The sequence below is a fragment of the Paramisgurnus dabryanus genome, chromosome 7 (assembly GCF_030506205.2).
Source record: "Paramisgurnus dabryanus chromosome 7, PD_genome_1.1, whole genome shotgun sequence".
Lineage (NCBI taxonomy): Eukaryota > Metazoa > Chordata > Actinopteri > Cypriniformes > Cobitidae > Paramisgurnus > Paramisgurnus dabryanus.
The window spans coordinates 2,788,953-2,814,863 of NC_133343.1; the positions used below are offsets into that span (position 1 = coordinate 2,788,953).

General features: G+C 36.0%; 1 protein-coding gene across 1 annotated transcript; it reads left to right on the forward strand.

Annotated features, from left to right (window-relative positions):
- Window positions 1–1,929: 1,929 nt before the first annotated feature.
- Window positions 1,930–17,746, forward strand: LOC135783336 (uncharacterized). Its single transcript, XM_065294027.2, has 4 exons — window positions 1,930–2,330; window positions 11,746–11,816; window positions 12,885–13,065; window positions 16,611–17,746. Exons 1-4 carry the CDS (start codon window positions 2,300–2,302, stop codon window positions 17,033–17,035), a joined length of 708 nt encoding a protein of 235 aa, XP_065150099.1. The 5' UTR covers window positions 1,930–2,299; the 3' UTR covers window positions 17,036–17,746.
- The last annotated feature ends 8,165 nt before the right edge of the window (window positions 17,747–25,911 follow it).

A 25,911-nucleotide genomic window follows, 5' to 3' on the forward strand; every position in this document is an offset into this window, starting at 1 on the left:
TCTGCTGTCTGGCTTTTAACATTCAGAATATAAAAATCTGCTTATTATTTGCAGGATTTCTTATCAAAAGTAATTTAAATATTTTACATTTACGGGGACCCAGTTCTTGTTTTTGGCACTGGTTGTGGTCATTCTCCCTTTCTAAGGCTTGAACCTGTATTGTATCCCGGATATCAAAGCCATTCTTCACCAATCCAATCTCATTAAAAGTGTATAAATAGCACACAGTGTGAAAAGTTGTGCAATACGTACGCCAAATTTCTATTTTGCATGCATATGATTACCAGTCCTTCCCATTCACTTAATACGGCGCATCTTTTCGTGTCGTTTTATGTATTTTTTTCTGATTTTTAAACCATTGTTGCTTGGGTTTGGGGTTAGATTTGGGATTTGCTTTAGGATGTCATTTAATATATATTTTCGTCTATTATCAAACCATGATTGCTTGGAGTTGGGGTAAGAATTGGGCTTTGAGTTAGGATGTCATTTTTATGTAACAAAAACTTGCTCTAACCCCAAACCCAAGCAACAATGGTAAAACAAATTAGAAACCAATACATAAAAACAACATGAAAAGATGCGCCATATTAAAGGTGGGGTGCATGATCTCTGGAAGCCAATGTTGACATTTGAAATCACCTGAACACACGCCCCTACCCCAATAGAATATGGATCTTACCGAACGATGTTGGTAAGTAGACATGCCCCTTACTGCTGATTGGCTACAAGTGTGTTTTGGTACTCAGCCTGACTCCCTTTTACAGAGTATTTTCAAAAATCATGCACCCCGCCTTTAAGGAAAAGGGAAAGACTGGTGTATCATTTGCATGCAAAATTGAAATTTATATTGCACGACTTTTCACACTACTTGCTATTCATATGCATTTCATAAGAATGGGCTGCTTTACCGGTAGATCTTAGGGTAGCACTGTCCAAAGATCACATTTGAATTCTCTTCGGGCATCTCAGATCAACAGCTGTGTTCCACGCATTTACGTTACACATTTGGCAGAAACTTTTATCCGAAGTTTTAAGGTAATTTTAATCAGTATGTGTCAGCCATGGGAATCGAACCCATGACCTTTGCAACGCTGACACAATCCTCTGGCAAACGAGCTACATCGGTTACCATAAACTAACAATGAACAATACTTAAACTAAGAATAATAAATGCTGTTTATGTTATTTTCAATCTTTACTATGTTTTCAAAATCAAAATATGTATCTGTTACTTTAATTCATGTGTATAAACATTAACAACAATGAACAGTTTATTCGTAAGACTAAAAATTGATGGAAAATGATTGTACATTCATGAAAATAGCCGACTGTAGCCTTTTATACGTATTTACTGTGGTCAACTGTTTTAACCGTACCATTGTAATACTAAATTATACAATATTTGCAGTTTTCAATTCACTATAGTTAATACTATAGAAAGCTATAATATACACAAAAACAAATTGTAGATATTAACCATGTTTTTGTGGTAAAAAGTAACAATGTTTTTTTGGTTTAAATATTGTTTTTGAAAAACATTATCTTGTGGTAATCATGGTTTTACTACATTAACCATAGTTTTTGGATTTTAACTGTAGTAAAACCATGCTTAATTTTCATAAGGGTTACTATATTACAATTTGCTACAGTTTACTATGGTAAATACCTTAATGTGAATAATGAAACCTACGTTACGGTTTTTATATTATTATAGCTAATTAAATTAACTTTAAGCTTATTACCCATTGTGAAAAAGTTTATAAACTCTTGAACAGCTGCTGCAGTGAGTCACCAGGTGAGCGCGTTCCTGATCTTGCGTCTGTCTGATACGCGACGCGACCAAACCCCGTCGCTCCCATATATAATATGATCAAAGGCCGAGGTGGCGCGCGACGCATCTCTCTGAATTGTGGATGGAATTCTGACGTCGGCAAACCGTTGTCCAATAGGTTCACTCCATTTTAATCAACCGAGCGCGTCGCGGATAATAATGGACGCGTCGCTCGCTCCTCTCGCAGCGCGTCATGTGATACGCGCTGGAATTCGACACCTCGGGCTTTGAAAGCTCTGGTGTGTTCATGGGACGAGATGTTGGCGCACAGCTTCTCCCGAGGACACGCGCTGGAGACGCGTCTGTTTCTGCACGCTCCGGACGCGTAACATACGATTAAACGTGGACGTTTGAATTATGTATTATCATTACAGAGGGACGTCGAAAGGAAACGTTTTGAGGAATACGTTTTCATTATCTGTGGATTATTTTCACTTGTCAGTTTCTTAATTTATTTCACTCAAGTCCATGACAGGAGAGGTCGAGCAGGACAGAAAAAGTAAGATTCATCTTTATTTCTTTTATTGTAATTCTAGATTTAACTTTCTTAGTTAATGTCATCCGTGAACATGAGGTGTGAAGTTTGCACCCCTGAGTAGTTTTGTAATTACATTTATGCATTTATGTTCCTGTCAGACACCTACGAAATTTAACCGCGGTTTTTTGTTCCATTTTTGATTAATTTAAGGTCTTTCTGTGCTTTTTATTGTTTACCAGAAAGACACGTCCATTTAATAATGTTATTATTAGTTTTATTATAGGTAAACCTAATTTTAACTTTTCTCCATGTAAATTTTTCTCAAAGTTATTCACATTTTAACATCTATTAAAAGTGAATTAATGTGTACCTGTTACTTTTACAGTGGTTGAAAACATGTTAACACTTAAGGTTTATTTCCTCATATTAAAATCGTTTTTACGTTGTTTTAACGTATAAATATTACCTTTCGAGGATTATGTATTATACTTTATAATAAAAATTATACTTTATAACAAATATACGTTATAAAAAAGATACCCATTTCTAGGTATCTTTTATAAAGTTTTCATTATAAAGTTTGTATATCCATACAGAACCTTTCATATGTGGCTGTAGACTACCACCTGTGCATTAGTTGGTTAGCTGTTTTATTTTTTTATTTATTTCAAATATTGTGGTAGGTAATATTGCATTTTAATGCACTTCATGCATTTTCCTGGTTATATATCAAAGGATCAGTATTATTTATTTATTTAGCGTACAGTATTGTCAGTGTTTCGTGTGACTAATACAACAGGATAGTCTGTGGAATTGCTTTCTCTTGGTTATTTGTTATGTCATGTTCAAAGACTAGTTAGTAATGCTGAGTCACTGTTTTTTCTGAATAAGGTGAATATATTATATTATTAGTCCCCCCTTACGAAAATTAACCATGGTTTTATTGTGGTTAAAGTGTACTAACCTTTTTTGGGGGGGGTATTGATTACTATCAGCAAAACCATGGTTTTACTACATTAACCATGGTTTAACTATAGCTTTTGAAAACCATAGTTAACTATGGTTATTTTGTGGTTACCTTGGTTTTACTACAGTAACCATGTTTTTTTCTAGTAAAACCATGGTTAATTATCGTAAGGGATGTAATGCACTGTATATTTAAATGTCATCAGATGATTGATGAAGTTTTGTTACTGTCCATGAATGCTCTCTGTTCTCACCGTGGTTTATTACTTGGCATTTTTTCATTATGAAGACTTTTTAATGTTGTGCATTTTAGTGCCTGTGATAGATTGAGTGTGCTGGCAAATGCCTGATCACACCTCCTTTAAAGAGACACTAATGTAAGGTGTACGCATGTTTTACTGTCTGCTTTAATATCATTTATCACTCTGTGCATATGTTTTAGGATAAGTTGTGCTCTTCTTTAAAACTTTACAAGTGCTTCTCGCTGGTCAGATGTTTTAGCATGAAGATTTTACTTTTTGGGCATGAAGGAGTGACTCAATACAGTACCCGATTTGTTTTTTCATACAAGTAAACAAACATGTTCTTAAAACCACACATTAAAATCAAAATTTTTCATTCATGGCATGCAGCACAGTGTGTCTTATCCGGGAACAAGCACTGGATCAAATATTATGAAATTGTATCCGAAAGAGAGATTCCCAGAAACAACCCTCCCAAAAAAATGAATAGTAGGCTATTTTTGGGTGGAATGCTTTCTAAATTACTTTCAGAATTTGTTTATTTGCTATCCATGATAATGTTAGTCGTTTTATTTCCTACTGCATGTGACCAGAACAAACTTTTGAAAACTATTTATGCATCCCGATTCCCGACTCCCAAGGAGCACTTCCCAGACAGCCGGATCTGCGATGTTGGCAGCCCAGAGTCGTCTGTGTTGTATGGGTCGTTTATTGATTTCTCCATGTTATCGCTCAGCCGTATTGTATCAATGTAATTTTGATGGAGCTATGGCACAACAAGTGTTTCTTTCATGAGTGTGTGTGGATAGAAACAGAGTCAGTGTGTGAGTATCGGTCAGTCACATGGGACACAGCAGCTATGTGGTGTTGGTAAGAATTATGGGCCGCAGTCACCGTGTGGCAGTCGAACCGCTGGATAATTTATTACACACTCCACTAATGAACAGTCGAGTATGGTGATAATGAGAAACACCTTTTACAGGGTCAGAGCGACACTTAAGCTCACCGAAAGAAACTAATTCCTCTGGCTGCATTTAAATTAAACCAGATTTTGACTGACATACACATGGTTCACCGTGGAACTTATTTTGGATGAAAATATGAGACAAAGTTGATACTTAACTGAGACCTACATCTATTGAACTATTAAAGGAGTAGTCCATTTTAAAGATGGTGCCCATTGGCTTTTTATAGTATGAAAAAAAATACTATGGTAAGTCAATAGGCCCCATCTTTAAAGTGGACTACTCCTTTGAACCGCAATCTCAATCTCTCTTGAAGGAACCAAAAATGTTTTTTCTATGGCATCGCCTAAAATGAAAATTCTGTTATAATTTCATGGACCCCATTCACTTCCATAGTAGGAAAAAAGAATACTATGGAAGTAAATGGGGTCCACGAACGGTTTGGTTACAAACATTTCTTAAAATATCTTCCTTTGTGTGTATCAGAACAAAGAAATTTTGCAGATTTGTAATAACATGAGGGGAAATTATTCGCGCGTAGTTGGACACTTGAACTTTTTTGGGTTTATTCCATAGACCGTTAAAAAATATGGACGACGCGACGTCGCCTCCCACCATTGTAATGAATTGAAGCCAAAAATGTCCGACCATGTTACGTAAAAACGTCAGTTTGGAGCCAAGGCATGCGCAGAAGGAATCGTCTGTGGAGCCAGAGGCGGAGCCGCGGTATCAAACTTCCGCCCAAACACCCGCTCGACCAATTCAACCACGCCAATCATAACGTCACGCCCCGTTTCTATTGCATCAAATTACATGCTAAAATGAAACTTACCACAATAATAAAGACTTGAACATACACCAATGTGATAAAAACTACTTGAAAGGACCAAAACCATCTTTCGGAAACTTTTATTGGAAGTGTAAATGATTTTTTATTTAGAGCAGAGTACCATTCGTTTGAATGGAGAGGGCGGGGTTTATGACTTGTACTGCAGCCAGCCACCAGGGGGCGATCAAAGAGCCAGAGGCTTCACTTTTCAAGGCTTATGAGGCACACCCGCTTTGGACTCACAGCCTGTAAGTTAACTCCTGTTAGCATTGCATTGTGACCGAATCTTTTAAACATGGTAACGAGCATCACATTTCCGGCTGACGTCAGAGGTATTCAGACCAATCACAACGTACAGATTAGCTGACCAATCAGGGACACCGAGCTTTTCAAATCAGTGAGTTTTGTACAAAATCTGTTCATTTCAGAAAGAGAGTGAAATCTTGAGCTACAAAAATGTACGGCATGTGGAAAATAAACAACGCGAACACAAAATAACGTTGTTTTTTTGCAATGAAATAGGTGCTCTTTAATGTATTTACTAGTGACTATTGTTCAAGTTTTAAGCGGTGTAGGGTAGCACATGTTGTTTGTCGCTTCTACGATCACAAATCTGTTACGTTCTGCTCAAGCCACGTTGGCAAAGTTGATCGATCAGCTTGGTCATCTGCATTTTCTGGATCAGATTCGGGCTCGTATTGATAAGGTAGGATAAAAGAGATCATCTCCTGTTGGGAGCGGATCTTCCAAATTTCGTAAGGAGCGCCAAATTTCCGTCACTTGCTTGAGGTATTCGGCCAATCACAATGCACTGGATTGCTGGCCAATCGGAGCACACTGCACTTTTCAGAACGATGAGCTTTTTACAAATCAAGAGGAGAAACAATAATGTACGTTATGTGCACTGTAAAAAATTAGCTGTAATTATGCAGCTGGTTGCCAGTAACTTACTGTAGAGCATAAAGACTGAAAATGTTTTATGTTCATTTAACTTTGAAGAAACTGTTGCCAGTAAATAACATAAATGTAAAATCTACAGTAAGTTACTGGCAGCTAGTTGCCAGTAATACCCGGTAATACTGTAATTTCTACAGACATGTTTTACAGTGTGGAAATTGATGTCTTTTACCATAAACCATGTGAATACATTACATTGTTTTCAGCTGATGTACTAGGGGCTATTTAATTTTTTCCTGTTTTTTCTGTTTCATTTCTCTCCCTTTTTTCTGAATAGACTTTTTGTCTTTCTCCTCGATTTTTCAATTACGCACATCACCCATCAAATATTTTGTATGCTGTGAGGGAGAGATACGTCTTCTCTTGACCCAATTTCATCGCTCAGACCCCACGGACACACACACTATATTTGATTATTTGCAAAACATTATTGATTCATCATGTCAGCGAGACATTTCATTTATCTTAATGGACCTGACAGATGTGTGTATCTGTGTATATGGCAGTGATAGATGAGCGATAGATGGTTGTGTGTGTGTGTGTGTGTGTGTGTGTGTGTCTCTCAGCTGGACATCTGGTTTTGTAATGTCACGCTACACAGGAGTCTCTCGGAGGAGAATCCAAACAGACGCCTCTTCGTTCTGCAGAAACATAGAAAATGTTTAAAGACTGTCAAAATGTTCCTGCAAAGCTGCTCATCATTCTTAGACCTGTAGGGAAATCTGTCCGGCTATGATCGGCTCTCTGTTTCTCAGTGCACAACAGTAGCTGGATGATATGCCCAAAGTAAATACGGTAACATACTGTAGATAATCGGAGAGAAATGTCACCAAATGACTTGAAAGAAGTACAACCATGGCTTCAAAAACACAATAAGAAGAACCATTCAATCAAAGCTTCTTAAAAGCACAATTTTATTCTTATTTGTTTATAATCTGAAAAACCTTTTGTGAAACTTGAAAATCGGTTCAAGCTGGTTTATTTTAAAAGTGCACTTGATATGTACTTGACAACACTTTCCTGTTTTTAGCCAACTGATATTTAAGATATTTTTTTTTTGTGGATGTATAAAGTGCAAAGCAAACACTAGTAGAGTAAGCAGAGGTGTTTTATATCACATCTCACCAGAAAATGTCAAAATATTTGTCTTCTTTTTGAACTCTATTACAATTTTTTATTTTTGTTAAAAATTGATTTAGTGTTCAATTTATAATATGGATACTTTCATTGGAAGAATCTGATCTGCTCCAACGGTAGCATCTCTCTGTCAGCGTATCTTGAAATCAGTTTCACAACCCGACTTTCATGTAAATGCTCTCTTTGATCCGTGTCTTAAGGATATTGATTTTGGCTCCTTCGTTTGATTCTTATTATTTATTTTTGCAATGTTCCTGCATCACAAGACGCAACATGTTTTGACAACCGTTCGTAATGATGAAGTTGTAGAAAGGACGTTGCTCAACTTTGAATATTCTCCAGCTTATTTACTTCCTCTGATCTTTTGTAGGCGTGTTTGTAATTTGCCGCTTGTCAGTTTTGGGTCAACCCTTTGCCCCCCTCATTTTATTTTATCACTTGCGTAATGCAAAACAGTGAAATATAATTATACACGCCATGTGCCTTAGGGCTACATATTCACACTGGTGATGAAAAATATTTATGTATTTATATCTCACTTAAAGTTAATAAAATATCAAGCATTTGTCATCTACACACAAATAATGCTTTAAAAATGATTTCTGAGAAATGTTTTCAGTGACTTTTAGTGGTTACGTTGAGTACAAAGGTATTGCCAGACATTTTTTTTTGGCTTTGTTCTGTTGCATTGGCATTGCATAATCCAATGGAATGGTTAAATGTAATGGTTTTAAATGTTTGTAGTTTGTAGCTGAAAGGTGTTATCAGTAAAAAATGGCGTGTTAGAACTATTTTAGCTCAGTGAAGCATTGCTTTAGCAGTGCAAAAGTCATGGGTTTGAATCCAGGGAACACAAATGGTGATGCATGAAAAATGTATACTTTAATGTATTGTACCTTTCACTTTGAATAAAAACACCTGCCAAATTACATAAATGTAAATGTTTATAACTGCACACCTGCTAGACTGTACAGGCATTGTCAGGGTATACTGTACACTTTACTGTATTTGTTAGGTCAAATGTCATTCATATGGTGCTTTTTTACAATGTTGCAAAGCAGCTTTACATGAAAGATTAAGAAATAAAACCACAGAAAATTAAATATTAAATTAAATATTAAGAATATGTATTGCAAATGTTATTGTCCTAATAAATAGATTATAATCTAATAAAATTGTATATATTTTTCTTCAGACTATCGGATATTAAGTCAAATAATATGTTAAATAACAAGTGTCATATTAAACTAGACTTGGCTAGTTTCAATTTTACATGGAAATGGCCCTTAAAAGAAGAAAAAATATATGGGCGAATTTCCTTGAAGACTATTTAGCTGTTAAGTATGTTACTTAAAGTCATAATTTGTCAATTTTAAATGGTTACACTGGAATTCTGAAATGAAAAAGACAAAGTGAGCAAACCAGAGGGGCGTAAGTAACATTTTGGGTAAAATGCAGATAACCCTTGAACTCTTTCTGCTGCAAAAACGACACAGTTGAATTTTCAAAGTTCCCATGAAATTGCAATTAATAACTAAAATTTTGGGGAAATATTGTGGTATTTGTCACAAAAGATTTATCTGTAAGCGTCATTATTTTTGTTTTAATTCATGTGCCCTCATAAACTTTAATCAGAACAAAAAAAAACACACATCTCTTTCTCTTCTTGAATAAACGTACCCGTTACCCCGATAGTATATATATATCTCAGGGGTTTTTCTCCTCCTAGGAGTTTTCCCTCTGGACTAGCCAGGAGGGTTTTTCTCCTAGGGGGTTTTTCATCCCCTGGAGAGTCCGCCACCTTTGGCTTAACTTACTACTTTACTGTATACGTTACATTATTACTACGCTCGCTTTTCTATGCTTTTCCTACATCTATTAATGTAAAGCTGCTTTGAAACAATTAACAATTGTGAAAAGCGCTAAATAAATAAAATTGAATTGAATTGATCTCTCTTTACTTCCGGTCATGAGGAACGGCGAGAGGGCAGGGTCTATAAAAGATCGCAGCAATTAGTAAATAGCAACATGACCCAACTTCCGACGATCCAATAAATTCTCATTGGATGAATTCAAGTCCGTTTCATGCGGATATACGTTACGATGGGGAAAATCACTACTTCCGTTTCATTGGGACTTTATTAACGATTGAAATAAGTACACAAAGTCAAATCAAACCATGTTATTATTTTTGTTCTGGCCCTCCTATAAAATTGGTGAAATGTCACAACTTTCTGGTTCTCACCCCTCGAAACTGTTCTGTTGAGTTTTACAGCAATTTAAGGTGTTCTGAATGGTTGCAGAGACGTTGCTATGTGGTTGCTTAATGTACTGAATGCTAGGGTGTTGCAAAGTAGTTGAAGAGGTGTTCAGAGTGTTTTAACATGTTGCCACAAGGCCGATCCTCTCTATGATGTTCTAAATGTGCGTGCACACCACCAGTGGCTTTTTCGCCCGTTTCTTTCAATGAGGTCGTTGGGAGGCATTCCTAATTCGGGTTGACCTAGTAAAAACTATAAACAAATGAGTAACCATCCTTTCAATGACAAAAGACAGATGACGTGAACTCCACTGCTTCACTCTTGTCACTCCATGAAGTCGCTGGTCATTTGCGTTCAGCCCCGACAAAACGTTGCACAACGTTTTTTATACAGAAACAGTGGTGAAAACACCCTGTTCCGATGACACAAGAGTTGCAACTAAAACAGCTGAGAAGGCATTTCTTTGTGTTGTTTTTTGAAGAATTTTTGGAGCCTTTATGTGTTTAATACTGTAATATATACTTGATGTCACTGCACTTGCTTTCCATAATTAAAGGAAACACATTTGTAAACGACTTGTTTAAAACATGTCGTTTAACTCAGAAAGCGTAGCAAAACGTTGCACATCGGTTTGAGCTTGAACGTGCCCCTGTTGCGTAGCTGTACACGCTTTCATTTAAATTAATGAGATTGCTTTGCTCCGCTGTTGCTAGTCGCTGGCGGTGTGCATGCAGCTTTAGTCTCAGCCTTTGACATCAGTGATACCCAGGTCAATGTATAAACAACCCACACCCAACTGACGTTTTCAACTAACCCGCCCACAACTCAGACTGCAAAATATATATATATATATATATATATATATATATATATATATATACCCGACCCACGTCCTGGCCCGCATTTTTTAAACAGTAGTAATTGTTTAAAATGGTTAATTGGCATCTTTATTTCAAACGAACTAACCAACCACGACCCAAATATCCTTAAAAATAATTTTTGGATGACTCGTAATTATGGGTAACCGTGGGTGACCCACTAATTTTGGATCAATCCATGCATCACTGTTAGACATCACGTGAGCCTCATCTGGAAACGCTTCAGCAGCCTCAAAGTCGTCCTCTGATTGGTTGAATTACTGTACACAGGATTTCTGGGAGACGTGTGTGTCACGTTCTTTAATGTTCTGTCTGGAAACAACACAAAGCCGAAAAGTATGTGAGGTTCACGCCACGGCATAAAGTCTTTAATAGGCATCTCAGAGTTTAGCTTAAAGCAATTTTAGAGATATTTAAACGTGTTTACCACTGTTGTTATAAACTTGACAGACATGATTCTGGTTTTCTGGTTGCACACCTATCTGTTATTGTAAAGAAATTTCCTCAGCCCTAAACATGAAGCGGCACAAAGCAAACATGATTGGTTGCTTTACGTCATATGTCACATTAGACCACAAAACCAGTCATAAATCGTTTGCCGCTTGGGTATATTTGTAGCAATAGCCAACAATACAAAAATCATTAGGAAAGTAAAGATCATGTTCCATGAAGATCATTTTGTACTTTTAAGCCTAAATATATCAAAAATGTATTTATCATTAGTAATATGTGTTGGAAATCTTTAAAGTGATTTTCTCAATATTTAGATTTTTGCACCTCCAGATTTCTAAATTTTCAAATAGTTGTATCTGGGCCAAATATTGTCCCATCCTAACAAACCAAGCATCAATGGAAAGCAAATACTCAATAAAAAAATGGTTTTGTGGTCCAGGGTTACATATGGCCCTTGTGCAGTCCTTGGCCATTCAAAGTGGCCTTTAGTATAATGTTTTGTCTGTAGATATGGACCTCCACTAGAAAATATGGCAGAATTTCTTCACCTGTTTAATCATCCACTAGGCAACAATTTATGAGATAGTTTTTTGTTTTGTTTTTTAGATCTCACATAATTTTGTCAGATTTAACACGAGAAAAAAAATGGTTTTAAGGTTTGTTTTGTTTTATACAGTACTTTAGTACCATATCATTGCATCCTTTAAACAAAAAGTACTTTTTAGCAGTGTGCCATTTTTCTCTCTAGATGGCAAAGGCTGGAGAAGTCCAGGGAATTCGATGGCTACGCCTGCCAGAGGTGACCTGAGAAACTGGAAGGTGAGCAATCCACACCATCATTTACAGTGATGGTAAATGATGTTCCCGTAGTAGCTCATTTGTAAGAGCAATGCAAACCAGGCGGCTTCCTGGTTTATCACGAATGTTGATCTGCGTTTAAATCCCTGTGTCATAGAGCTGAACCATAACTTCTGATTGTGATGTCACTCGCGTCTTCACTAGGGCACGCCCCTTACGGCATTGTTTCTGCATCTTTGTTCACACACAATGCTTTCTGTGAACATTACGGTATTGTTACTAGGTCCTCTTTACGGAAGCGATCCCAGATCATTTACGGGATGCGTTTGCGTTCACAAAGAAGCCTCTTTGCCAATTTTACGGAAATGTTCTGGGTCCAAAGTGCTGTGTGAATTGTCAAAATATGTCCCCCAGCAGTACATTTAGTTTCAGTATATCTTTGACATACTAATATGAACTCTTAAGGTGCAAAGTTTTTTAAAAGGGTACAGCTCCAGTGACAGCTGGAGGTTCAAATTATAACCATTTTTCTGAAAGTGCAGATACTACAAATGTATAGCTTGAATGCACTGTAAGTCACTTTGGATAAAAGTGTCTGCCAAATGCATGAATGTTAATACACAATGAATGTGCATGACAAAATATCTCTCTTCTGCTTTGGCTTTGGCTCGTGCATCACCAAACATGCCAGACTGTGTCGGATCGACCTTGTTTGTGTGTCAACGGTGGATTTTAAGTCTGGTTCATCAGCTCTTTTCAGCCAGACATACATTAAAGTCAAGCTGAAATATTTAGTTGACCTGGCTGCATAGGTGTTGGGTGTTCGTGAAGTAATGAAAGAGTTTGAAGTGTTGGATCCGTGTAAGATCATTTACAGCTGGGTGGAGGTCTGCTGTAGAGCAGGTTTGTGGGGGATCGGACATCACGGATCGGTTTACTTTCTAAAGAGCTCCGTCTAACACACACACAGGGTTTATATAACACACAATGGGCATCCCATGACACAAAGATTAACCATTGAAGAGCTGAAAATAATCCCGTACCTCTACGAATTTGCACAGTAATTTTGATGTATTTCTATTCTGGTAGGTGATGCTGTTGATGTTTGTATGTCTTCTGGGTCTGGTTGATGGACATTTTCTGCAGAAAGAGGCAGAGGAACTTCCCCCCGGCATGCTGAGAGCCCATTCGACACCTCCGGATCGTCCTCGACGACACCAACAGAACCCAGACCGGTGGCAGAGTAAAGCACCCTGGGTTGAAATGCAGGGTCAGTAGCTCATACTCGCACTGTTTCTCACAGCATACAGGGAAGACTGGGGTTTTACTTCAGTGAATAGTTAGACTTGCGTATACATTTTTTCACGTTCTGCTTTGATGCTGTTAAAAACCCTGTTATTAAAACCGTACCCAAAAAAAAACCATCAAAAATAATTGACAATAAATGAGCTATTCCAAAAGGATGTGTTGTCACGAAGCATCCAGATAAAAGACATTTCATGTTTTATTTAACATTTCATTTCAACTTTGGTTCTTCTAAAAATCACAAAATGAGTCACGGTACAAAAATGTTAACACTCCTAAAAATAGGCCCATTTTTCCCATATTGTTGACTTCGGGGTGAAATGTGACACACATGTTTTTGTGGGAATCACCTTAAAGTCATCATTCATGTAGAAACCCGTTGTCTGTTGAAATGTAAGACGATGTTGTTATGATCCCGAGTTACTGAGCTGTGTTATTTCAACAATGACAGCATCCATCACGCTTCACGTTACTATAATCCTTGAATAAAAGTGATTGTAAACAGATTTGATTGTTTACAATGGAAAGCTCGATCCCAAAATTCAAGATGAGCTCAAGTCCCCCTAGACTTTAATTTATTTCAGTAATAAGAGCTATAAGGTGGAGTTAGTATGAAGCCACTTGGCGGCCATGTTTGCAACGCCTCCAGGCAGTTATTTCAGTCATGCGAGACTAAAGTCCTATCTACTTAAAGATGTTTAAAATCACATGACCAACAAGTTTCTGAAGAACAAATAAATCTGACATCAAGTAAAGGGGAGAACCGGAGCGAAAGTAACGCGGGACGAAAGTAACAAAGGGATTTTTAAAATATTGCGTTATTTCGTCATCGTTTCTCGCATGTAAGTCTGGAAAGCTGTTCGTAAATTTACTTACTTAACAAGATAAGTTAATTCCTAAAGCGGAAATGTTTTTCTTATAACGCGTTGTGTTTCTCATTTTATGTGTTACAGTGATCAATCTACCAACGCTATCTCACGAGAATTTGTGCATATTTTACGAGTTGGCTAATTTGTTTTCATTCATATGACCACATTCGTAAGTTTTGGTACGATTTGCTTTGACCCCTGTGATGTTGGGGATAGATGCGGGGTTAGGGGTTCGGTTAGTTTTTTTTTTTCATGAAAATCATATGTTATGATTGTAAACAAAAACCTGAATCTACAGCTTATTTAGTGCTGTAACACATCCTGAAGTAGTTTTTCAAAATAAAAGTAAATTACCACCTGAAATTATTACTTTACAAAGTGAAATAATTTTTTTAAAAACTGTGGCGAAAGTACAATTTTTCAGAAAACCTTAATTTAAAAAAAAATATTTCACTTTGTAAAGTAATAATTTGAGGTGGTGATTTACTCTTATTTTGAAAAACTCACTTCAGGATGTGTTACAGCACTAAATAACCTGCAGATTCAGCCTGATCTCAAGAGAATTCGTACATATTTGTACGAGTTGGCTAATTCGTATGAATTCATAAGTTAATTGTGCAAAAACATACGATTTTCATGAAAACCCCGCACCTATCCCCAACATCACAGGGGTCAAGGCAAATCGTACCAAAACTTACAAATGTGGTCATATGAATGAATACAAATTAGCCAGCTTGTAAAATATGCACAAATTCTAGTTGGTAGATTGATCAGTACTGGAACACATAAAATAAGAAACACCAGCGTTATAACGCGTTATGAAAATTTTTACTTTCGCCCCTGCTCTCCCCTACCATAAATTTGATTTCTTAAGCTGAAATTGCATTAAAAAACGCTACGTCATATGCTCGAAACGCACTCTTTCGTAAACACGCATTGGTCGTTACCGTAAGCTAGTTATTTTAAATTTTAAAGTTTAAAAATATTGATATTTTTCTTACAAAAATGCATCAGTTGCCCTTAGAGGACCTTTATTAACTCTTTGGAAAAGGGTTGCATAACAATTAATCGCAATTAATCTATTGCAGAATAAAGGTTTTTGTTTAGATCATATATTTGTGTGAACTGTGAAGGATAAATGTGCTATATAATTTTAAGAAAATGGTTATATTTATTTATTAAGTATTTATATATAATACAAATTATACATAAATATAACAATGTATAGACCGTTTCAGCAGTAACAACATAAACAAGCGGCTGACGGGTCCGCACGTAACTTCCGGTAAGCTCCGTTAAGAATAAATAACAACAAAGTTCTTTAAATGTAGTTTATTTATATAACATGCAAAAAAACAACACAAAGATTACCTAGGAAACCAAAACATTTGTTATTTTCGACGAGGCATTCGTTCAAGAGATCAGTTTAGTAACTAGTCAGACCATTAAAAAAACGAAACCGGAAGTAAGGTTCAGATCCAGACGTGTATCACGTGCGTCCGATGAAACCGTCTATATACACATGTAAACATTTCTTAAATATATACATGTGTGTGTATATATATATATATATATATATATACACAAAGTTATTATACACACATATATATGATGTAAACAAAAATCTTTATTCTGCAATAGATAACCCTAGATAACCCTACTTTGGAGCTGTGTGGATTATTTCTTTGAACGATGGATGGACTTTTTTGGGCTTCAAGATCCATAGCACCATTTACTTCCATTAAAAAGCGTGGAACAACCAGGGCATTTTCTAATATATCTCTAATTGTGTTCGTATGCAAAAAGATAATCATATTCATTGAGAATGGCTTGAGGGTAAATCATGGGGTAATTTTTATTTTTGGGTGAACTATCCCTTTAATTTTCATAAGGGAACAGTACTCCGAGTAGTTTTAATAAGTACAGTAGACAAAAAATGTTGAGATGAAGTTCACCAAATTATCTTTCAGAAGAAGATGACAACATGCTGTTCCTTATCAATTTCGTGTCCAATACTTCAAATAATCCAAACCTTCTTCGTGCAGGTTTTGACATAGCAAATTGCTCCCTTGGAAGTTAATTACCCGGCTCGTCGCCTGAAGAAAATTCAAATTCATATTCTTACTTTCTCCTCCAGACTTGAAACAAAACTCTATAAACATGATGTGGCACGTTAGGGGATGTTTTCAATAGTGCTTGCTGCTGTAACATGAGCCATAGAGTACAGTAATATTGAAGAGCGGGAGGAATTTCACACTGTTACACAATCAGCTGTTGAAGGTGTGAAACACGGCCGCCTGTCTTATCACCCTTGTAAATGGCGGTGTGGCATTACACTGGGCAGATGTGTCTTAATATTTTAATGCACTTCTCATAGTCATTTGTCATTTCAAATCTGTATGACTTTCTTATATGAAGTTTAAAGTTTAAAACACTTGACTTCTCATGATCTTAAATGAATAAGGATTTACGCAAAGTTTTTATATTGCTTCAAAAGACTTAAAGAGGGTAAAGAGCACAAGATATCTATTTATTTTCAAGGATATATATTTTCAAAATGTCTTTTTGTGTTCCAGAGAAGAAAGAATATTTAAGGGGTTCATTTTTTTTTGTGGTCACTTATTTTCTCTTTTTGCCTCAGACGCATCTGTAGCAGAAGAAGGTGAGGAGCATCGAGTCCGTTGGCAACGTTCCTCTACAAACATCTCCACCGCTAGGAAATCCCGCAAGGAGCACAAGGAACGTCGGAACCGGACGCGAGGTCGGAACAGCCAGGACTGTCGTATGGAGAGGAAGCAGATGCGCGTGCGCGATTTGGGACTTGGATACGATTCGGACGAGATTGTCCTGTTTAAGTACTGTGTGGGAACGTGCATGCGCGCCCGTAGGAACTACGACCTGGCCCTGAAGGTGCTGACGGATAACGGCAGCGTTCCGAGCCGAAAGGTGAGCACTCAGCCCTGCTGCCGGCCCACGCGCTTCGAGACCGTCTCGTTCATGGACGCCCAGACCAGCTGGCAGACGATTAAATGGCTTTCGGCAGCCAACTGCAGCTGTGTGGGGTGAGCAGGGAAAATCGATCCAAAGCTCCTGTATAGTGAGTGAGAAAATTCCTTGCGGTGCTCCTGCCGAGGCCTGTCGAGCTTTAACAGAGAGAGGCAACCACTCCAGATCCGATCTCATAGGATGGGCACAGGAGGCATCCAAATAAGGGATGTCCTGAAGGGTCACCCGGCTGTCTGTGATGTTAGAGGAGATGCGAACCTGCCAATCAATCTCGGGATACCCGCTCCGGTCTGCAGTCTTTAAGATTTTGTGAAAAGTAACTTGAAGGCCTACGTTTCACAATGTCTGCATTCTGGGATTGTGGATTTGTCGATCAGTATGTTTGGAAATTGCTGTGGATATCATGAAGGTTCATTTAACCAAAGCGGAAGCTGCTTTTGATTCACTAATCGGTTTAGCATGTGTGTTTATTATATATATGTATACACACACACGTTTTCCTAAGCTAAGTGCACACTACCCATGCTTAAAGTGCTGGATGTTGGACCCACATACGGCTGTCATAAGCACATTCAACATCCTCTGTTCATGACATTTTAAGAAATACCTCTTTACCATATGATCCTCTGAAATCAAAGCATTTCAATAGTTGTTTTATCTTTTCACTCAATGCACTTTTGGTGCATTTTAAAATTATGGTATGGGCCAAAATTAGTGTAGACATCATAAATTGACAATAAACATGATTGTAAGGGAAAGTCATAAACTCTTAATGTAGAAATCTCAGAAATAAATAGGTACAAGAAGGTACAAAAGTTGTCACTGGGACGGTACAGTACCTTTTGTACCTAAAAGGTGTCTATTGGTACCTCAAAGGTAGACATCTGTACCAAAATAGTTGTGGAGAGCGGGGCACAACCTAATGGTTTTGGCTCAATCATTCAAAAAATATTTGAGTTTGATGAATTATATTTTTACACAAGCAACACACACATCTCTGCTACAAATGAACATTTTAAGTTTGTTTCCATTATTTACCATTCTTGGACAATTACACCAAACGTGACAGAAGTGCAAACGTTACAACTTAACCCATAGGTGGGGTTAATTGTAACAGGCAGGGGGTTAGTTGTAACACAAGCTAAAAATGAAGTTTGGAGGCAAATACAGTCTTGTTCAAAATAATAGCAGTACAATGTGACTAACCAGAATAATCAAGGTTTTTAGTATATTTTTTATTGCTACGTGGCAAACAAGTTTCCAGTAGGTTCAGTAGATTCTCAGAAAACAAACAAGACCCAGCATTCATGATATGCACGCTCTTAAGGCTGTGCAATTGGGCAATTAGTTGAAAGGGGTGTGTTCAAAAAAATAGCAGTGTCTACCTTTGACTGTACAAACTCAAAACTATTTTGTACAAACATTTTTTTTTCTGGGATTTAGCAATCCTGTGAATCACTAAACTAATATTTAGTTGTATGACCACAGTTTTTTAAAACTGCTTGACATCTGTGTGGCATGGAGTCAACCAACTTGTGGCACCTCTCAGCTGTTATTCCACTCCATGATTCTTTAACAACATTCCACAATTCATTCACATCTTGGTTTTGCTTCAGAAACAGCATTTTTGATATCACCCCACAAGTTCTCAATTGGATTAAGGTCTGGAGATTGGGCTGGCCACTCCATAACATTAATTTTGTTGGTTTGGAACCAAGACTTTGCCCGTTTACTAGTGTGTTTTGGGTCATTGTCTTGTTGAAACAACCATTTCAAGGGCATGTCCTCTTCAGCATAGGGTAACATGACCTCTTCAAGTATTTTAACATATGCAAACTGATCCATGATCCCTGGTATGCGATAAATAGGCCCAACACCATAGTAGGAGAAACATGCCCATATCATGCTCCATGCTTCACTGTCTTCACTGTGTACTGTGGCTTGAATTCAGAGTTTGGGGGTCGTCTCACAAACTGCCTGTGGCCCTTGGACCCAAAAAGAACAATTTTACTCTCATCAGTCCACAAAATGTTCCTCCATTTCTCTTTAGCCCAGTTGATGTGTTCTTTGGCAAATTGTAACCTCTTCTGCACATGCCTTTTTTTAACAGAGGGACTTTGCGGGGGATTCTTGAAAATAGATTAGCTTCACACAGACGTCTTCTAACTGTCACAGCACTTACAGGTAACTCCAGACTGTCTTTGATCATCCTGGAGGTGATCATTGGCTGAGCCTTTGCCATTCTGGTTATTCTTCTTTCCATTTTGATGGTTGTCTTCCGTTTTCTTCCACGTCTCTCTGGTTTTGCTCTCCATTTTAAGGCATTGGAGATCATTTTAGCTGAACAGCCTATCATTTTATGCACCTCTTTATAGGTTTTCCCCTCTCCAATCAACTTTTTAATCAAAGTACGCTGTTCTTCTGAACAATGTCTTGAACGACCCATTTTCCTCAGCTTTCAAATGCATGTTCAACAAGTGTTGGCTTCATCCTTAAATAGGGGCCACCTGATTCACACCTGTTTCTTCACAAAATTGATGACCTCAGTGATTGAATGCCACACTGCTATTTTTTTGAACACACCCCTTTCAACTAATTGCCCAATTGCACAGCCTTAAGAGCGTGCATATCATAAATGCTGGGTCTCATTTGTTTTCTGAGAATCTACTGAACCTACTGGTAACTTGTTTGCCACGTAGCAATAAAAAAATATACTAAAAACCTTGATTATTCTGGTTAGTCACATTGTACTGCTATTATTTTGAACAAGACTGTATTTCAATACTATTTTGTCTTTATACCTGAATATTGTTTATATATCTGTCTATAATAGACAGGTATCCACACTGTATTCATTCATCCAGCCCTTTTCTAACAATAGTTCAATTATAACTGAATACAAATGTCTAAATATGTGAAAAAAGCAGCACAATTATGAAAAAAAAAGCATTTTTATATGTGACCCAGTCTGTAAAAACCATACCAAAGTCTCAAAATTAAATTCTGAGATAATGAGCATCAAAGTCTGATTTTAGCCATTCATTTCATTATGATTTCAATCTTTGACGTGACCTTATTCAATCAATATTAAAGATATGAACAAAAATACATTTGACACGATTTTTGATAAGACAAGCACATTTATTTTTTTTTGGCAGCACAAAACAGCACAACCCCGCTGGGTCAAAATACTTTCAAGCCCACCAAAAAAGTTGCTAAAAGCTGCAGACATGTTTCAAAATAATGCTTTGTTTTAAGTCAACAAGACACTGATTAATATGACCAGTGTTGGGGAAAGTTACTTTTAAAAGTAATGCATTACTAGTGTTATAGTCAAGACCAACTAACCCGAGACCAAGTCAAGACCAAGACCATTGCAAAACTCTGCATTAAAACACTTATGATAAAATGTGGAATATGCATATGATTAGGCACTTCTTGTCTGTGTGTGTGTGTGCCATCAGAGAAGTTGATAAAATAATCAAAGGCATTGCAGATATGTGGGAATTTATCTTTGTCTGTAAGCAAATAAAAGTAAACAAACACGAAAGAGCTGAAATCAGTCTTGCCATCCACTTAACACAATGCAGGTGTTTTAAGTAATAAAATTAGAAAAATTGTCATTGGGAGAAACTTAAACAATGCTTAAACAATGCCAACATCATGTGCAAAACCTGAATAAACTGCATAAAATTAATGATAAAAAATAAATTTATGATGTGCACTGCAAAAATGATTTTCAAGAAAAAATGTTCTTAGTTTTTTTGTCTTGTTTTCAGTAAAAATATCTAAACATTCTTAAATTAAGATGCTTTTTCTTGATGAGCAAAACCACCCAAGAAAATAAGTCTAGATTTTAGAGCAAAAATATCACATTTAAGTGATTTTGTGAATAAAACAAGCAAAAAAATATGCCAATGGGGTAAGAAAAAAAAATCATGAACCTTTTTCTTAAACACTAAATTCAAGAAAAATTCAAGAAAAATTTGCTTACCACATTGGCAGATTCTTTTGCTTGTTTATGCACAATTTGATATTTTTGCTCTAAAACTAGACTTATTTTCTTGGGTCGTTTTGTTCATCAAGAAAAAAACATCTTAATTTAAGAATTTTTAGATATTTTTACTGAAAACAAGACAAAAATACAAAGATTATTTTTCTTGAAAATAATTTTTTGCAGTGTGCCATCAGTTGTGGTCTTGACCGGTCTTGAAATAAAATTCCGAGTCCTCTTTGTCTGAGACTGAGATGAGACCGAGTAAAAATGCGGTCGATTCCAAGACGAGACCAAGACCTTTAAATAGTGGTCTTGAGACTGGTCTTGAGACCGAGACCGGTCTCGAGAACTACAACACTATGCATTACAATATTAAGCAACTCCCAAAAAAGTAACTAATTGCGTTACTTAGTTACAGTTCATGTAAAGTAATGCTTACGTTACTGTTTAGTTACTTTTGCATTACTTTTTCTTGTCTGAGGCTTGATCTCTTTCAGGCCTTGCAGGTGTTTTTTATGACTGAAAAGTTCTGCATTCAGAAATGCATATTTCTTCACAAAAATGTCGAGCTCTGGCCTTCCATCTCAGTTTCTGATATGACAACATTTAGTTTAATTCAGTAAATGTTTTAAATCAAATTAATTAAACTAAAGTAACTCAAATATTAATGTGTACATTTAAAAAGTAATGCATTACTTTACTCGTTACTTCAGAAAAGTAATATTATTACGTAATGCACGTTACTTGTAATGTGTTACCCCAACTCTGAATATGACATAGCATTGGATTTGGTATCTTACACACCCAACTTAGAAACCGAAAAAAAACATATGATGAAAAAATTTACTTACATGCCACCAAAACACTCGTTCATCAATAACTCTCTGGAAAAACATTATACATTTACAATAATTTGTGTGAGATCGTCTTTGGGCAGCATGAAATCAATACAGAAAAACAAAACGCTCAACCCTGTGCAAGAATGTAAACAGTCCGTGTTACAACTAACCCTGCGTTAGTTTTACCCCGCTACACTGGTACCTCAAAGGTACACGCCTGTAACAAAATAGCACATATTACAACCTTTTTTAAAGGTACCGTCCACTCCCAGTGACAACTTTTTTACCTTGTGTATTTTCATAACCATAATTTTATTTGCCTTTTTTGGTAAGACATGCAGTATATTTATTGTTACATAACAGTATGACATATTAAACAACTATTCGTTCAGTTGAACACAGCATGTTGTCTACACTGAGTCTGATCCATAATACTGTGATGAACCAAAAAGATTTTCTTCTTATCAAGACAACGTCACATCAATTTTGTACAATGTTTGTGTGTGTGTTGATTTCTTATATGCAAAACAATACCAAAGCGTACATGACCTCAGGTAGGGATAGCGTGCGGCAGAAGTCAAGATGTTCCCGGATATTAAATATGGTGATCAAAACCATGAAGTTCCTGCTATAAATGTGGTACTCATAGTTTACACCTTTACAGACTTTCAGTGGGAAGGACGAATTGCTCACAGTTACACTTTAATCACACAGTTTACTTTAATTTTACTCTTAAATCACATGTAACTCTCAGAAACACTGTTTAAAAAAAAAGAAATTCTGCTTTAAAAAAAAAACTTTTCAATCGCATGCATTATTTTTATGACAATTAAGCATATTCTGATATGAAAATAATGTTTTATCTTTTGATTTTGGGGTAAAAAGGGAAAGTGAGTTAAAAATGACAAATTTCATTTTTTTGAATGTGCAACAGGGATGTTTTGGTTAATAAGCAGAATTATTCATCAGATATGAATTTATCTTTTGATACATGTAATAGTTTCTGCTACATTTTCTCTGTTTCTGGCACTAGCAGGTTCAAGCTCGTTCACAACACTTTTAGACATCAGACAGGTTTTGTCTCTCACTTTTATATTGATGGCAATAATGTTGTATGAGGATTTTGAGTTTGGACCCTGTGAGAGTCGAGGATGCCGGATTTTATTTAACAGCAGCCTTTATAAGATTGTTTGTAAGTTGACATCCCTTAACCCTTTGGATGCTGTGCATCCTCTGCTTTATTTAAGGGCAATCACTGCTATTGTCTGTATGTATTTATTGTAGTTTTTGTATACATGTTATTATAATTATATTTTTTATTATTTAAAAAGTGTATATACATTAAAAGTTATTGCTCAGATTTTTATACAGATGATAATACAGTATGTCTTTGTGTCCGTCACATTTCATTGTGTAACACTTGTTTTGTGTTTTACATGTGACCCTGGACCACAAAACCAGTCTTACTGTAAGTCACACAGGTGTATTTGTAGCAATAGCCAACAATACATTGTTTGGGTCAAAATTATTTATTTTTCTTTTATGACAAAAATCATTATTATCTAATATTCATGTTTCATGAAGATATTTTGTGAATTTCCTACTGTAAATATATTAAAGCTTAATTTTGGACAACATTAAAAGCTTTTTTTCCACCAGATTTTCAATAGTTGTATCTCAGCCAAATATTGTCCTATCCTAACAAACCATACATCAATTCATACATCAATTTATCTATTCAGCTTTTAGATGATGTTTAAATCTCAATTTAAACAAAATGTATGACTGGTTTTGTGCTCCAGGGTCAAATATTATCACTATCACCTACTGGCCTGGAAAAAATCCTTCAAGCACCGTCCTAGCAGCTACTTGGAAACCTTAAGAAACCAAAGTGACACTTAAACAATATTTTAAATAAATTGCTAAAATTCCTTGTAGTTGTATAACACACACAATCTGACACGTTTCTATCACCTAGGTTTTGTTTGTCTAATCCAAACACAATGAACCTCTGATCGTCCTTTCTTGTGGCTTAAAATCAGATACACTCGTGGATGGAGAGCATTTTGTGTTGTCTGTGTATGTGTGTGTATGTCCTCCTGCAGCGGATGTCTGCAATACTTTCCAAATTACATTAAATGCTGTTTACACTAAACACAGATGAATGTGATTGCTATAATTAACAGCACAGGTGTTGTGTTTGCATTGTGTGCATTCTGATATAACAAAAGATGAGTGAAAATACAAATAAGCAAGATGTGTCTGATTGGTTCTGTTACACAGAAGAGGATGATTTTGTTCTGTATATATCTGCATAACATCCAAATATCAAAATGCAAATGTATAGGAGTGTGAAAAGTCAGTAACACTAAGCCAAACTTAAAAATTAGCCTGGGTGATTCTCACGAAACCACTGAAACACCACGGCACTAATGATTTTAGCTATAAAATGTGTAATATAGTAATATTAAAAAGCATCAGAATTAACACAATACTGTGTTCTACCTTGCACAATGTGTGATTTCAACATAAGAATTTATAATTTGTCAATTTTATCTCATTTTCTGCTGAAATTCTCATTACCGCAATGTGTCCGGCTGTGTTTGAACATGCGTTATGTTGTAATTTAATCAAATTAACACAAAAATATTTAGAAAAAAAATAAATGGATGTTTTTCTAGACTACTTTAGATGACAGAAAAAATATTTACTGAATATTCATGTATAATAATAATGAAGAAAAATTAGGAAAATGATGTGTCCATGCCTGATGTTCTCATCCTCCGCAACACTTTTTGAGAACAGTTTAAGCACACATACAGAATTTTAATAAAGTTTGATTTTGAGTGACCAAGCACATGGACCAGTTACTTTAAGATGGCTACCAGGTAAGATCTTTTTTTTTACAGTTAATTTGAAATATTGTCTTGTCAGAATGCTTACATGACATTTTGATTATCATTACCGCAACAGATGCTTATTAAATGTTAATGTAATTAATAGAAGCATAATACTTTGATTTTAAATGCATGTGAAGAATCTCCGAATTATGTTCTTTCAGGTTTGTCATGTCATTTTAAAAATATGTCAGTGTAGATGTTTTCTGACTGTTGCGGTAATGAGATTTTTTAGGACTAATGTTTTTAATTATGTTACAAAAAGTGTTAAATGATAAGTAAAAGTGTTTAAATTAATGTTCCCATTTACTCCAGACTTTGTTTTTCAATGTCTGGTGGGAAAAAAGTTAATTTAAGCTATTTTACATTTTCATGCTTGACATTTTTAAAACCAAGATTCGTGAGAATCACCCGCCTACATTATTTCTGTGCATTTTGTAAACACTTAGCTAAAAAAGTGACTTACAGTGGATTTAATTTTTTACATTTTTAACAAGTATGTGTTTGTATGGTTTTCGAACCCATGATATTTGTGCTGCTAAAGCAGTGCTTTACCTAATGAGCTGCAGAGACATGAATGTCATTGCATTAGATAACTACATTTAATTTATTTTAAATAAAGACAGCACAAGCACACATTTCCAGAAAAATATTTAAAAATATATTATAAATGTCAATAAATTATTATTATAATTTTTACAAATGTCAAACATACTGTAGCTTTATTATCCTTATTCTAAGAAGTCAGTCTGCTATCTGTGAACGCTGATGCGACGGCGCCATCTAGTGGACAGTCAAAGTATACTGTAAAGTATTTGGAAAGATCGCATGAATGCTCTAAATATTTTTTTTTATTCTGCTGTAGCTGTTAAATTAAATGTTGCTAAAACTTGATTATAATTTTAGCGGGTCACATCTACAACTTTATGAAGCTGTATAGACGACGCAATAATAATAAACACTATATTGTGTGCAGTTAATTTATTTTCTTTTTTTTCTCTGGATAACAAGTTAAAATATACAAACGAGACAAAACTTTAGATGAAATATATGTTCATAAAAATGAATGACGAATACTGTCACATATCTGAAAAGTTAAACTGACACGCGCTGTCGCATCTTGGCTGACAGAGGGTGATTTTTCAAACGCATTTTTAGCGCATTTTGTGCCTCTCCGCTTGCCGTAAAGTGGTCTGCGCGCGG